The sequence below is a fragment of the Mus caroli genome, unplaced genomic scaffold (genome assembly GCF_978045245.1).
Source record: "Mus caroli unplaced genomic scaffold, Mus_caroli_1 scaffold_1, whole genome shotgun sequence".
In the NCBI taxonomy this organism is placed as follows: Eukaryota; Metazoa; Chordata; class Mammalia; order Rodentia; family Muridae; genus Mus; species Mus caroli.
The window spans coordinates 83,575,094-83,591,388 of NW_028227256.1; the positions used below are offsets into that span (position 1 = coordinate 83,575,094).

A 16,295-nucleotide genomic window follows, 5' to 3' on the forward strand; every position below is an offset into this window, starting at 1 on the left:
TCTGACTAGGAAAGGCCCTAAGGGGTCAGGGCCAGTAGTTTCCCATCTCCCTATAGGTAGTCCACTCCAGATTCACAGAGGCTGCCTCAGAGTTGGCAGCCTGCCCTAGAAATTATCCAGGCTTTCCACCCTACCATCCCAGGAGGACCCTAACCTTCCCGGGCTCTTACAGGGCAGCAGTGAGCATTAACATGTGACCAGGGGCTCTGGATACATGCTCCAAGGCTCCCTCCTGCCTCCTGCAGAGATGGAGGTTCACAGGTCACCAAGTCGACAGCTCAAGGATGGTGGAGGAACCTGGAGGCAAGAAGCTGGGAGCCAGGAATAGGAGACCTGCAACCTCACCTGTGGGGTGTGGAAAAAGAGTGGGGACACCTGCTGCAGATACTTCATAGCTAGCAACATCCTTGTACTCAGAGAAGTCCTTCTGGAAGATCTGGGCCTGTAACTAAATTTTCAAGGGCTACTTTTTTTTTTCTTTTGTTTTTTTGAGACAGGGTTTCTCTGTATAGTCCTGGCTGTCCTAGAAGGGGCTACTTTTAATGATGGTTCTTAAACGTTTTGTTGTTGTTGTTGTTGTTTTTCGAGACAGGGTTTCTCTGTATAGCCCTGGCTATCCTGGACTCACTCTGTAGACCAGGCTGGTCTCGAACTCAGAAATCCACCTGCCTCTGCCTCCCAAGTGCTGGGATTAAAGGCATGCGCCACCACCACCCAGCTTTCTTAAATGCTTTAAACTCCCTTTTAGCCCACCACCCACCAGAGGTAATGGAAAAGAAAGGATACCTGTTTAGAAATGGTTCTTTGGAGCAACTCCCATCTGCGTTGTCATCAGTGGCAGCTCGATCCACTCGCAAACACTTCACCGATATTCCAGCAGCCCAGTTCGGTGGAGTTGGGATAGCAAATCAGCAGCGAAGGGAGGGGTACCTAGCAGAGACAGCCGGGCCTCAGCCTCAGCACGAGTCAACAGGAGGGACCAGGGCCAACAGGAACATCGGGAAAAGTTCTCGGCTGTAACTCTCTCAGCAGAGTGAAGATCAGTAAAGATCAACAAGCATTTAGCTATGCAAGCAAGCCAAGCTCAGCCTCCTTCACTGACCCTTGAGTCCTATCTATACTCCTTCCAAACATCACATGTCCTCCACGGATCTCGCCTCAGCATGTAAGTCTGTCTCAGCTGACATCACTCTGCCAATCAACCCCATCTGCAGAAGCCGCAAGAAGCCACAGCACATCACCAGAAATTTTTTGGCAAGTTTCTCTCTATGGAGTCCCAATAAGTGGAGCTCAACTGCTCGATGTAAGGCAGACCAATACAGGTGTGTCGTTAGCAAAGCAAAGAATCCTTCATCACATGTCCTTACGTGTCAACATCCTCTCTCCTGTGTCTGAATGTTTCTTCACAAGTCTGCCTTAGTCTTTCACCTTTGTCCACTCAATGAAACATTCCTTTACTTGTTTGCCTTAACAAAACACCATCCAACACAACTGACTTTCCAAAGAACTCTTAAGTTTCTACTTCAGGGGCTGGTGAGATGGCTCAGAGATTAAGAGCACCAACTGCTCTTCTGAAGGTCCTGAGTTCAAATCCCAGCAACCACATGGTGGCTCACAACCATTCATAAGGAGAGCAGACTCCCTCTTCTGGAGTGTCTGAAGGCAGCTACAGTGTACTTACATATAATAAATAAATCTTTTTTTTTTAAAGTTTCTACTTCATAGGCCAGATGCCACTTGGATATTCTCAAAGGTCATGTCAGAGGAAGGATCAGAAAGAAGCAACAAGAACAAGGTCCTGAGTTCAATTCCCAGCAACCACATGGTGGCTCACAACCATCTCTAATGGGATCTGATGCCCTCTTCTGGTGTGTCTGAAGACAGCTACAGTGTACTCATATACATAAAATAAATAAATCTTTAAGGAGAAGAAGAAGGAGCAGAAGAAGATACCAGAAAGCCAGGGTAGTGGTGGCACACGCCTTTAATTCCAACATTCAGAAGGCAAATGCAGGCAGATCTCTAAGTTCAAGGCCAGCCAGGTCTACTGCATGAGTTCCAGGACACCCTGGGATACACAGATAAATGCTTTCTTGTAGGCAGCCAACGCCTAAAAGATGGCACCGGTCTCTGGTACACTGTCGCCTTAAACAACACCACTGCGCAGGCGCTAGCCCAAATCTGGCGCCAACACCTCCCGAGCGGGTGCATGCGAATTAAGGTGCCGGCAGACTGACCAATCCCAGGAGGACACATAGCCCTCCCCAGTGCGGGGTGTATATAAGCAGTCCTCCCTGGGTGCCCGGGGTTCCCGTAGCATCGAGGTGTTCCTGCAATAAAGCTGTTGAGAAGAATCCGACCGTATTGCGTTTTCCTTGCCAGACGAGGTGGGCATGACACTTTCTGGGAAAGCAAAACAACACCAAAAACCCCACCGGAGTCCAGATGCACAGAAGCCCTGGTCCATCCCTGGGGCGCCATTCTCTGAATCAGCCTTCTTTCCCATACCTTCCACTGCCTACAAGGTCTAGGGCATACTGCAGGATGCTAAGTGTCCACAGCTGTTCCAGAATCACTGTTGTATGTAGTCTGCTCTACATGACATGTGATCTGGAGTGGAAAGCCTTCTCCAGTTCCCTTCAGTAATCCCCTAGCACTGACTGCTCACTTCCATCAGTCAGCAGAGGCTCCATCTAGCCGCAGGATGTAGTTTCTGAGCCTTTTCCTTCTTAGCAACAGTCATCAGCAGGCTAAGCAGGTAACCCATGAACACCCTGTAGGTGCTCAGGCCCTGCACTAGGACAGGTTCCCACAAACATGGAAAGAAGGGACTTGATTATGAGACACCAACAGACAGAGTAAAAGACCTGCCCCCGAGACCTTCCCTTTCTTTTTTTTTCCATTTTTTAATTAGGTATTTAGCTCATTTACATTTCCAATGCTATACCAAAAGTCCCCCATACCCCCCACTCCCCTACCCACCCACTCCCACTTTTTGGCCCTGGGGTTCCCCTGTACTGGGGCATATAAAGTTTGCAAGTCCAATGGGCCTCTCTTTCAAGTGATGGCCTATTAGGCCATCTTTTGATACATATGCAGCTAGAGACAAGAGCTCCGGGGTACTGGTTAGTTCATATTGTTGTTCCACCTATAGGGTTGCAGTTCCCTTTAGTTCCTTGGGTGCTTTCTCTAGCTCCTCCATTGGGGGCCCTGTGATCCATTCCATAACTGACTGTGAGCATCCACTTCTGTGTTTGCTAGGCCCTGGCATAGTCTCACAAGAGACAGCTATATCTGGGTCCTTTCAGCAAAATCTTGCTAGTGTATGCAATGGTGTCAGCGTTTGGAAGCTGATCATGGGATGGATCTCTGGATATGGCAATCACTAAATGGTCCATCCTTTCGTCACACTTCCAAATTTTGTCTCTGTAACTCCTTCCATGGGTGTTTTGTTCCCTATTCTAAGAAGGGGCAAAGTGACCACACTTTGGTCTTCGTTCTCTTGAGTTTAATGTGTTTAGCAAATTGTATCTTATATCTTGGGTATCCTAAGTTTCTGGGCTAATATCCACTTATCAGTGAGCACATATTGTGAGAGTTCCTTTGTGATTGGGTTACCTCACTCAGGATGATGCCCTCCAGGTCCATCCATTTGCCTAGAAATTTCATAAATTCATTCTTTTTAATAGTTGAGTAGTACTCCATTGTGTAAATGTACCACATTTTCTGTATCCATTCCTCTGTTGAGGGGCATCTGGGTTCTTTCCAGCTTCTGGCTATTATAAATAAGGCTGCTATGAACATAGTGGAGCATGTGTCCTTCTTACCGGTTGGGACATCTTCTGGATATATGCCCAGGAGAGGTATTGCTGGATCCTCTGGTAGTACTATGTCCAATTTTCTGAGGAACCGCCAGACTGATTTCCAGAGTGGTTGTACAAGCTTGCAATCCCACCAACAATGGAGGAGCATTCCTCTTTCTCCACATCCTCGCCAGCATCTGCTGTCACCTGAATTTTTGATCTTAGCCATTCTGACTGGTGTGAGGTGGAATCTCAGGGTTGTTTTGATTTGCATTTCCCTGATGATTAAGGATGTTGAACATTTTTTCAGGTGCTTCTCTGCCATTCGGTATTCCTCGGGTGAGAATTCTTTGTTCAGTCTGAGCCCCATTTTTTAATGGGGTTATTTGATTTTCTGGAGACCACCTTCTTGATTTCTTTATATATATTGGATATTAGTTCCCTATCCGATTTGGGTTAGGTAAAGATCCTTTCCCAATCTGTTGGTGGTCTTTTTGTCTTATTGACAGTGTTTTTTGCCTTGCAGAAGCTTTGCAATTTTATGAGGTCCCATTTATCGATTCTCGATCTTACAGCACAAGCCATTGCTGTTCTATTCAGGAATTTTTCCCCTGTACCCATATCTTCGAGGCTTTTCCCTACTTTCTCCTCTATAAGTTTCAGTGTCTCTGGTTTTATGTGGAGTTCCTTAATCCACTTAGATTTGACCTTAGTACAAGGAGATAGTAATGGATCAATTCGCAATCTTCTACATGATAACAACCAGTTGTGCCAGCACCATTTGTTGAAAATGCTGTCTTTTTTCCACTGGATGGTTTTAGCTCCCTTGTCAAAGATCAAGTGACCATAGGTGTGTGGGTTCATCTCTGGGTCTTCAATTCTGTTCTCCATTGGTCTACTGGTCTGTCACTATACCAGTACCATGCAGTTTTTATCACTATTGCTCTGTAGTACAGCTTTAGGTCGGGCATGGTGATTCCACCAGAGGTTCTTTTATCCTTGAGAAGAGTTTTTGCTATCCTAGGTTTTTTGTTATTCCAGATGAATCTGCCGATTGCCCTTTCTAATTTGTTGAAGAATTGAGTTGGAATTTTGATGGGGATTGCATTGAATCTGTAGATTGCATTTGGCAAGATAGCCATTTTTACTATATTGATCCTGCCAATCCATGAGCATGGGAGATCTTTCCATCTTCTGAGATCTTCTTTAATTTCTTTCTTCAGAGACATGAAGTTCTTGTCATACAGATCTTTCACTTCCTTAGAGTCACGCCTAGGTATTTTATATTATTTGTGGCTATTGAGAAGTGTGTTGTTTCCCTAATTTCTTTCTCAGCCTGTTTGTCCTTTGTGTAGAGAAAGGCCATTGACTTGTTTGAGTTAATTTTATATCCAGCTACTTCACTGAATCTGTTTATCAGGCTTAGGAGTTCTCTGGTGGAATTTTTAGGGTCACGTATATATACTATCATATCATCTGCAAAAAGTGATATTTTGACTTCTTCCTTTCCAATTTTATCCCCTTGATCTCCTTTTGTTGTCTAATTGCTCTGGCTAGGACTTCAAGTACAATGTTGAATAGGTAGGGAGAGAGTGGACAGCCTTGTCTAGTCCCTGATTTTAGTGGGATTGCTTCAAGCTTCTCTCCATTTACTTTGATGCTGGCTACTGGTTTGCTGTAGATTGCTTTTATCATGTTTAGGTATGGGCCTTGAATTCCTGATCTTTCCAAGACTTTTATCATGAATGGGTGTTGGATTTTGTCAAATGCTTTCTCAGCATCTAACGAGATGATCATGTGGTTTTTGTCTTTGAGTTTGTTTATATACTGGATTACATTGATGGATTTCCATATATTGAACCATCCCTGCATCCCTGGGGTGAAACCTACTTGGTCAGGATGGATGATTGTTTTGATGTGTTCTTGGATTTGGTTAGCGAGAATTTTATTGAGTATTTTTGCATCTATATTCATAAGGGATATTGGTCTGAAGTTCTCTATCTTTGTGGGGTCTTTTTGTGGTTTAGATATCAGAGTAATTGTGGCTTCATAGAATGAGTTGGGTAGAGTACCTTCTGTTTCTATTTTGTGGAATAGTTTGTGAAGAACTGGGATTAGATCTTCTTTGAAGGTCTTATAGAACTCTGCACTAAACCCATCTGGTCCTGGGCTTTTTGTGGTTGGGAGACCATGACCTTCCCTTTCTGGAACGCATCCTTCCCTGAAGGCCCAACCCAGCCCAGAAACCTCCTTGTACCCTCATGCTGAGCTAAGTACAGGTTCTCTCAGAGAGAGTGTGCCTGTCCCTGTCAGTTTGGGGAGAGAGACGGGGTTCTAAGACAGAAGGAATAGAGGTACCACTATCCACACATACAGACTCACAACCTTCCTATAAAATCAAAACATTTTCACTGTATGTATATTCATTGGTGAGGTGTGTTTGGTTGGTTGGTTTCCAGTTTTGTTGAATTTTCCATCTGCCTGCCTCCATCTACTGACAAAAGAGGTCACAAGTGTGTGCTGTCACACCTGGTTCTGGGGCCTGTACCTCTGACCCAACAGTGGACTAAAGCTGTCAACAGAAGAACTGTAACTATTACCCCCATGTGAGATGCCTCAGACACGAGGTGGGCAGAGGGATCCAGGCTGCCCCATTGTTCCAATGTCTGTGATCTACATATGATCTTCTGGGCTCCTCCAAAGGGCTTGGGTCACTTCTCCACATCTACAATCTATAGCACTCTAGGCTCTGGTTGACTCCACTCCACTGCTGCTGATGATCCTGGTGATCATCCCATGGTACTGACATCTCCAATACACTGGGGCTTTCCCCTGCAACTAGACTTTACCAATAGCCTCTCATAGGTTCTCTTCATGGTGCCAAGCCTCAACTTCTTTGCATCACCCCTTTAGTCCTGGGCTATCTATGGCTGCACCTTCACCAATGGCCTGTCATAGCCTCTCACAGTGCCAAGCCTCAGCTGTTCTTCATGACCCCTTCATACCTTCAAACCAGTACCACCTGGGTGACTCTTACATATTACCAAGTCCCGCTGCAGCATGAGGTACAACCTTGGCTATCTCTGGAACACAGTGTCTTTGTGCTCCCAGAAAACACTTCCCAGATTTCACCTCAGTGGTGCTGATCTCCTTAATCACCACTAATTTCTTAGCTCCAGCTAACGAGCATCAATTGTCCCAGTAGTCTCCTTCACCGCTTGACTGTAAAGCCAGAGATGCATGGCCAAAGCTGCCAAAGTTCTGTTGTTTTCTGGGGCTGGAACATGGCCCCCTTGTTCTATTCTATCTTCACCAGCTGTCTGTTTTCCATCTCCATCACACTGCCTAGCTTGGCTGTCGTGGGACTTGCTCTGCAGATTGACCTTGAACTCAGAGATCAGCATGACTGTGAGGTTAAGAGCATGTAATGCCATGCCTAGGTTTAAGCTTTTCTCTACTTAGAACTTGCTCCATACCAGTCTGGCCTTGAACTCAAGAGATCTAATTGCCTCTGCCTCCTGGGATTAAAGGCATGTGCCACAAAACCTGGACCTAAACTTAGCTGGGTGGGATCTTACCCCAAGGTCACCACTCCCTTAATTCAATTTAATATCCTTGAACACAGGGTTCAGCTCCATTTCATTTCCTGGTGCCCCTTTAATACTCAAACCACATATTTTATATTTTTCCTTTCTAAGCTTGCTATGCTTGTTCAAAACACTCTTCATGAGACTTAACCAGGAAACAAAGTCTCTGCTGGGCTTTTTGGAGACTTCCTTTTTCAAACACTCTAATTCTCTTCACCTTAGCTTCAGGCAGACTCTTTGGCCAATGGCAAAAAGCAGCCACATTCTTCACTGAAACACCGCAAAAGCACTTTCTATACCATATACCAAAAGTCTTCTCCACTGAACCCACTTGGGCCAGGTCTGCAAAATTCAAATCAATCTCAGGAACAAAGTCTTCCATATTCCTACTAGGATAGCCCATTGAGCTCCACTAAAAGCATCCCACTGCTTTCCAAATCCAAAGTCCCAAAATCCACATTCTTGCAAACAAAAACACGGTCAGGCCTTTCACAGCAGTACCCCAGTCTCAGGTACCAACTTCTGTCTTTTTGATCACCACAGCTGACAGGTGATGTGTACCTGACCCCCAGTCTTTTGCAGACACATGGACAGTTTTCAGGACACTGGGGCAAACCTCAGCTGAGGAAGTCAGGGTCTCCACAAGATCAGCATGGAAGGCACGAGACACTGTATGCCTTGTACAATAGCAGAGATAATGGCAGCAGCACAGCCAAAATGGAGGCCCTTATGTCAGCCTTCAAAAGATAACATATTGCTGTGGGTCACAGAGGGAGTGGCCAAATGACATCAATCCAGTAGACACTGAGGCTGTGGATCTGATTTTAGATGCAGCAAAAACTGGGTCATTTAAACATTACTGGCAGGCATGTAAAGTGGGAGACTGCTCTGCAGGTTGTCCAGTTTCTCCAGGGGGCTGGGAGTTGGTTCAGTTGTCCGAGTGTTTGTCTGGTATGTGTGACATCCTCAGTTTGATCCCCAGCCTTGAATAAAGCCAGGCACAGTGGCTTATGCTTATGATCCTAGCTCTCAGGAGGTGGAGGCAGGAGGATGTGGAAGTCAGGGTTGTCCTTGGCTACATATTGAGTTCAAGAGCAGCCTGGGCTCTGGGAGCCCCCAAACTCACAATCTCACAGTCCCCAAATCAAATCAAACAAACCCACCCACCTGTGTCTGGACCCTGCCAGCATCTGCCTGTCATCCCAGCACTTCAGAGATGGAGGCAGAAGATCAGGAACTCCAAAGTAGCCCCAGCTCTGGAGTGACTCTGAGGTCAGCATGGGTTACAGGAGACCCTGTATCAAAGGCAAAACCAGACTGGGTGTTGTGGCATCTGCCTGAATCCAAGCACTTGCAAGGAGAAAGCAGGAGGATCAGGAGTCCAGGGTCATCTTAGGCTACACACAAGTTCCCAGCTAGCCTGGGCTACATGGGACCCTGACTCAGTAAAACCAAGAACACAGAAGCAAACCCCAAAACAATCATTATCCAAAATCAGACCCGGAAGTGTATCCCATTCATTCCACCACTTTGGAATCTGAGGTAGAAGAATTGTTTTAAGTGTGAAGCCTGCCTGACTTCACAGTGAGACCCTATCTCAACAAAATAAAATAAAATAAGGAATGACCTCACACCATGGCACATGTCCACCAACCCAGCTACTTGGGAGACTGAGGTAGGAGGATCCTAAGACCAGCCTGAGCAAAGCAAGGTCAAAAAGAACCTGGACCACTACTAACACTCTATCTCAATAGAAAATATTATAGAGCAAGCTCAGAGCCATGCCTATGACCCAGGGGCTTAGGTTTGGGTTGAACTTGGTCACATTCATAGCTTTAGGGAGGTCAGGGGTCAGCTAAGCTGAGTGATTCAACCAGAGAGATTTACCAACAGGGAACAGGAATGTCAGACACAAGTGCTGTCTGGATCCCTGAGTGGAAGAGGCAGATGAACTCTCTGTGCGTTCAAGGTCAGCCTGGTCTCCATAGCCAGCCAGGGCTACATAGTGAGACCTTGTCTCAAAACAACAACAACAACAACAACAACAACAGTTAGAGCCGTTGGTCAGATAGCCCAGGGTCAATTTGGTTCTCTCTTGAGTCTCAGCTCCATAATCTACAATCCAGGTGAGGAGTCTGGCAGAACATTACTATTTACTGCTATTACCACCACCACCACTACTACTACTACTACTAAACATTGTCTTGCAATACATAGCCCAGGATAGCCTGCAACTCACTATGTTGCCTAGGCTAGTCTCATGCTTATGAACTCAAGTGACCCTTCCACCTCAGCCTTGAGTGCCTGGGCCCACAGGCTCAGGGCATCACTGGACCTCCACAGGACCATAATAAACATGTAGATGCAGCCTTTCCAGTCCACAGCAAGCATAGTAGGGGCTTAGTGGGACAGGCAAGTGCTCAGGGCAGCAAGCGAAGGTGCCCTGGATTGTGGCCCAGGTGTAATGAGACATGAGTAGAGGAGGAGGCAGCTGTAGGAGAGCCTTGGTGAGCAGAGTTTAAGGGAGGAGAGGTTTATATGTGCTTGTCTGTCTGTCTTCTGTTTTGAAATAGGATCTCAGTATAGAACCAGGTTTTCTTCTGCCTCTACCTTCCCAGTGTGGGTGGAGGTGTTGGGTTTAGAGGGCTGAGATTAAAGGTGTGCGTTACCCTGCCCAGCTGCAGTTTGGGCTGTTGCAGCAAGCTCTCTCATAGCCCAGGCTGGCCTCCCCGCGTGGCCCTCTGCTTCCTCTCCCAAGGCTGGGATTTCAGAAGCCGGTTGCCAGTCTGGCATGCGTCCTCTCATTTTCTGAACAAGAAATCCTCCTGCCTCTCCCTCCCCTTCCTCCTCTTGTTCTTTTTTGAGGCAGGGTTTCTCTGTGTAGCCTTGGCTGACCTAGAATTTGATTTGTAGGCCACTCTGGCCTCAAACTCAGAGATCCCTCTGCCTGTCTCTTGAGTGCTGGGATTAAAGGCGTGGTGCTGGCCTGAAAGCAAGATTTCTTGTTCCTCCTTCCTCCTAGCCAACATGGCATCGACGAGTGCCAGGACTTCTTCATGGTCAGGGGATGGCTGAAGTGACATTCCATCCCTGACACAGCTGACCTCTGACCCACCCAGGAACCACCCTTCCAGATGCTGTAGACAAAACTGGTACGACTGACTTCGTGTGTAACAATTGGTTTTATTGTCCCCACAAAAAAAGGTCCAAGAAGATAAACGCTCTTCATTTTTATGGCAGTCAGACACAGCAGGAGGCATCTACAGTCCCCGACTTGGGGAAGCTGAGGTTAAGATGGTGGACTGAAATCTTGACTAGGCAAGATCCTGTCTCAAAAAACTGCAGGGGAAAAAAGTGCCAGATGGAGGAGGCCTCATACTAAGGTACAGCTGCAGGACTGACAAACCAAGTTAGTTCTGAGTTTAGGAAGTAGGGTTCCAGTTGGAGCCCAGGAAACAGTACTGGCAGAAAGGCACTGAACAAGCCAACAAGTGGAGTCCAGTGAGCTTAGGTAGTTAGGGTTCAGCTGCCACCATCAGCATCAACATTTTCCCTGCCAACAGGCACAGCAAGGTGGACACATAGCCGGGGCTCAGTGCACTGCTCTGGCCAGCAGGGGATGCCAGGCCGCAGTCAGTGTAGGGTTCCAGGCAGGCTGCGAAGGCCATGACGTGCGCGATGTAGTTCTGCTCCTGAACTCCGTGCACCAGGTGCGCCTGCGGGCCACGCGCGAATATTGCCACGTCCTCCCCGCTGTGGGTCTCTGACGACAGGGGTACAGCCGCCTGCTGCTGGTACGTGGGGTTGCCTGCCAAGAATGGGTGTTCAGAACGGGTCCTTCACCTCCATGAGCACTCTCAGCCCCGTGTTGCTGACCCCACACTGAGTGAACTTACTGCTCTCTTCCTCCGTGACATCAGCCCGGGCGCCATTACGGAGCTTGTAACCAGGACCGTTGCCGTATAGTATCGAGGTAAAGGATTTGCCATCCTCAGCCTTGAAGGGAGCCAGCCCTGCAGGAAGAGGGGATAACTGGTTTTTCAAACTGAGCTGCTTCCTGAAGCACCTTGTCACTAGATCCCTCCAAGGCAACAATATCTGCCACTGCCTGCCCCATGCCTACCAAAGATGGAAGCCCCTCTCTGTGTGTAACCACCAAAAGAGAAGACGTGAGAGTGGTCGGCGGTGACAAGGATCATCGTGTCCTGCTCACTGGTGAGCTTGTCTGCCTTGTCAACAGCTGAGTCGAACATGACAGCCTCAGTCAGGGCACGATAGGCTACAGTTTCATGGTGGCCATGGTCGATGCGACCCCCTGCAGAGAGCCAGAGATGGGGAGATGTTTGAGCCTGTGTTGGACCTGTCTCCTCCTCCTCTCTGCCAGGCAAAACCACCCACCTTCCACAAAGAGATAGAAGCCTTTGGGGTTCCTGCTGAGCATGCGCACAGCCACCTCCGTCATCTCGGCCAGGGAAGGGTCCTGAGCAGGGTCTCGGTGGATTTCATATTTCATGTCGTTAGGCTCAAAGAGGCCTGAAGAATAAGAAAATCCATGGTGACTAAAGAGTGCATACTAGGGATACCAACACACACACACACACACACTTTCCCAATGGAAGGGTTCCAGGGCAAGAAATGCAAGTGATTACCCATGAGGTGTGTCACAGATGGGTTCAGGGATGCCTGAATGAGCTCCGAGCGGTTCCAAACATACCGGGCTCCCTGCAGAGACATGGCCAGTCTACTAAGTACATACCTTGAAATGCACAGCCCTCAATAATTCCTGTTCTGCCCTTTGCCCCAATGCGCCCTCAGCCCCGACCCTACCCCCCACCCCCACCCTCACCCCCACTCCCCATACCTGATGCTTTGCCAGCCACTCTTGAACTAGGTTGCGTCCATCCAGCCTGGTTCCAGTCTGCTTGGTGTCAGTTGGATATTCCTGGTCTGGTGTCCCCTTGGGAAACATGAACTTGCGGCCACCACCGAGGATCACCTACGATCAGAGGTGAGCTTGGGACCTGATTGATCCTCTGTTCCCTCCTGACAGCATCTGGTCCCAGCAGGTCTGAAGGAAGGGACTCTGTGTCTTTTCTACCCACCCCCAACCCACCACTTAGATAACCTGGAGGACCCAGAGCCCAGGCTGCCAGCTGCCTATACTGCGATGAGTAACACCTCCATGCGGCCCTCCTCCCTCCCTCTTGGGGCTCACATCAATGTCCATGTTGGAGATGAGCTGAGTAGAGATGTCTTTGCAGCCATCCTGCAGTGCTGAGGCAGGCATTTGTGCATCCGAGTACCAACCACGGTTCACAGTGTGTGCGTAGGTGCCGGCCGGAGAGGCGTGCTGCACCGATGTGGTGGTCACCACTCCCACAGACTTGCCTACAGAAAGTCACATGAGCCACCCAGGTCCCCCAGGTCTGCCCAAGTCCTTCCACCCTGTCCCAACCTACCTGCTTTCTTAGCACGGTGCATTACCGAGACGACCTCGTTACCCCATGTCGTGTTGCACTGGTTGAAGCGTGCAGCTGCACTCAAGCCAATGACCTTCATGTTGGTTTTGACCCCGCAGAGAAAGGCTGTGCCTGTGCCTGCGCTGTCCGGGATCTGCTTGTCTGTGTTGTATGTCTAGGGAGAGACACTCTCGGCTCAACTCTACTAGTAGACATTAGAGCTTGTCCTTTCCTGGGATTCTGGATTCTTCCCGAGAACCACCTTCCTGCCATATACCAGCTCTTGCCACCCCCTGTGGGGACTCGAGTGTCTCCAAGCTCACCTTGGACAGAGCCATGTGTGGAAAGCGGTCCATAGCTAGCTGTGTCTCAGGTCCCAGATGGCCTTGCTGCTGCCCCTTTAGGATCCGGGTAGCGGTTACTGTAGACACTCCCATCCCTGAAGGAGCAGAACATGATCAAGACTAATCCCTTAGGCCCACCAGGGGCCTCGGCGGGTGGCGGGTGTACGAGAGTCCCAGGATAGGCAGGCCTCACGATCTTACCATCTCCCATGAGGATAACGAGGTTCTTAGCTGATGTCTGAATGGGCTGCAGCTTCTTGGCAGCATCCAGGGCCTCGGCTGCCTTTCGGTTCCAGAAAGCCGGGTTCTCCTCCTCCACTGGTGAAGAAAAGAGCAGAGGCAGGGTCAGACTGAAGACCCCGGAGCGCAAAGACGAGCGAGCAAACACCTGGAGGAGCCTCCTCGTTACCTGGGATGACGCTTGGGCACACCTGTAGGCTGAGGCCCAGCAGCAGTAAGCAGGCTCCCCACATTGCTGTGGCAGGGTGCTGGTCCGTGAGGATGGCGGATGGAGAAGCTGCAATATCACAACACTAGCTGAGGTCCTGATGAGCTCCTCTTAAATAGGCGAAGACTTAGTTCCTTCCGGAAAGGCTCAGAGTCCCTCCCTAATCCTTAGGCACTACCCTGGCCCCACCCTATCCTGTGAACTGAATCTTGTCTTGGCAAGGTGTGGAAGTCCAGGCCAACATCCTGAATCTGTGGCTGAGGGTGGGTCCTAGGCATCTCCCCCACATTAGGTGGGAGGCGGGAGACAGCTATTGTCTGAAGGAAGAGCCTTAATCTTATGCTGCAGTGGTCACCGACCCTCCCATGGGCATCCTTCTCTTTTTGTTCCAGTTAGTCTTGCCCCCAGTTGCCTCTCCCCTGACTAGGGCAGATATGGTATCCGGGAGCATTGGCCAGGAGGAATGTTGAATTGGAAAGATGGGGCTGATGGGTCCTATAGAACCACATTTGCACCACCACAGCTACTTTTGAGTGTTTGAATGCAATTGGACTGGGGGCGGTCCAAAATCCTGAGCCAAACCAGGCAAGGCCTGGGTCTTGCTCAGAAGCAGGCTTTCCCCTTATTTGATGTTGACTCGTATTCCCTTGGGCAGGTGGTGGGATCCCAGCGTGAGTGCTCTGCACAGACTCTGAACACTTCGGTGGGTGTAAGCTTCCTGTAGTCTGGGGGTAAGCTAGGCTCACAGTGGCCAAGAAGTGTGGGGTCAAACCATGTCCCCATTGATGGATGAGTGGATCAGAGAAATGTGATCCACATAGGTGTGGTGGTCCAAGGTTGTAAGCCAGGTCTTCTAAGTCATGGCAGGAAAATTTAAGGGTAGCCTGTGCTACAAAGAAAAGATATTGATTCAACAGCAACCAAATAACTGGGCACACCTTTAATCTGCCACTCCAGGGGCAGAGACAGGCAGATCTCTGTGAGTTCAAGGCCAATCTGGTCTACACAGTAAGTTCCAGCTACACAAACCTGCACAGAAAAACCCTGTCTTAAACCCCACTACTCAAAACAAACAATAACAATAAAAACAAAACAACAGCCTTTAATCCCAGCACTTGGGAGGCAGAGGCAGGCAGATTTCTGAGTTCGAGGCCAGCCTGGTCTACAAAGTGAGTTCCAGGACAGTCAGGACTATACAGAGAAACCCTGTCTTGAAAAACAAAAACAAAAACAAAACAAAAAAACAACAACAAAAACCTAATCCATCAAGCCAGACTTGGTGGCACATTCCTTTAATTCCATCACTTAGGAGGCAGAAGCGGGTGGATCTCTGTGAGTTCAAGGCCAGCCTAGTCTACAAAGTGTTTCCAAGAGCAGGTAGGGCAACAGAGAGACTTTATTTATTTATTTATTTATTTATTTACCTTTTTTTTTTTTTTTTTTGGTTTTTCGAGACAGAGTTTCTCTGTATAGCCCTGGCTGTCCTGGAACTCACTTTGTAGACCAGGCTGGCCTCGAAATCAGAAATCTGCCTGCCTCTGCCTCCCGAGTGTTGGGATTAAAGGCATGTGTCACCACGCCCGGCAGAGAGACTTTTAAAAAAAAAAAAGATTTATTTGTTTACTTATTTATTTATTTGTTTGTTTGTTTATTTTATGTCTATGAGTAAATTGTAGCTGTCTAGATGGTTGTAAACCATCGTGTGGTTGTTAGGATTAGAACTCAGGACCTTTGGAAGAGCAGTCTTGGAAGAGTAGTCAGTGCTCTTAACAGCTGAACCATTTCTCCAGCCCATCAGAGAGACTTTATCTCAAATATAAAAAAGATAAGTGGGCTTGGGATGTGGCACACATAAATTACAGGTCTGATCCCCATTATCCCATAAACCAGCTGTGTGTGTGTGTTTGCCCATTTGCTTGTGTATGTAGAGTCATGTTTGTAATCCCAGCACTTGAGATACGGATGCATACTTGGCCTGACATGACTACACACACCTTTAATCCCAGCACTCAAGAGACAGAGGCAGAGGGATCTCTGAGTTTGAGGCCAGAGTGGCCTACAAATCAAATTCTAGGTCAGCCAAGGCTACACAGAGAAACCCTGCCTCAAAAAAGAACAAGAGGAGGAAGGGGAGGGAGAGGCAGGAGGATTTCTTGTTCAGAAAATGAGAGGACGCATGCCAGACTGGCAACCGGCTTCTGAAATCCCAGCCTTGGGAGAGGAAGCAGAGGGCCACGCGGGGAGGCCAGCCTGGGCTATGAGAGAGCTTGCTGCAACAGCCCAAACTGCAGCTGGGCAGGGTAACGCACACCTTTAATCTCAGCCCTCTAAACCCAACACCTCCACCCACACTGGGAAGGTAGAGGCAGAAGAAAACCTGGTTCTATACTGAGATCCTATTTCAAAACAGAAGACAGACAGACAAGCACATATAAACCTCTCCTCCCTTAAACTCTGCTCACCAAGGCTCTCCTACAGCTGCCTCCTCCTCTACTCATGTCTCATTACACCTGGGCCACAATCCAGGGCACCTTCGCTTGCTGCCCTGAGCACTTGCCTGTCCCACTAAGCCCCTACTATGCTTGCTGTGGACTGGAAAGGCTGCATCTACATGTTTATTATGGTCCTGTGGAGGTCCAGTGATGCCCTGAGCC

General features: G+C 48.4%; 1 protein-coding gene across 1 annotated transcript; it reads right to left on the reverse strand.

The window, feature by feature from the left end:
* Positions 1 to 10,772: 10,772 nt before the first annotated feature.
* Positions 10,773 to 13,666, reverse strand: LOC110297196 (alkaline phosphatase, germ cell type). Its single transcript, XM_021165938.2, has 11 exons — positions 13,603 to 13,666; positions 13,395 to 13,511; positions 13,173 to 13,288; positions 12,850 to 13,024; positions 12,606 to 12,778; positions 12,252 to 12,386; positions 12,040 to 12,112; positions 11,789 to 11,923; positions 11,514 to 11,705; positions 11,287 to 11,403; positions 10,773 to 11,198 (listed from the first exon to the last, which is right to left on the reverse strand). Exons 1-11 carry the CDS (start codon positions 13,664 to 13,666, stop codon positions 10,906 to 10,908), a joined length of 1,590 nt encoding a protein of 529 aa, XP_021021597.1. The 3' UTR covers positions 10,773 to 10,905.
* Positions 13,667 to 16,295: the final 2,629 nt, after the last annotated feature.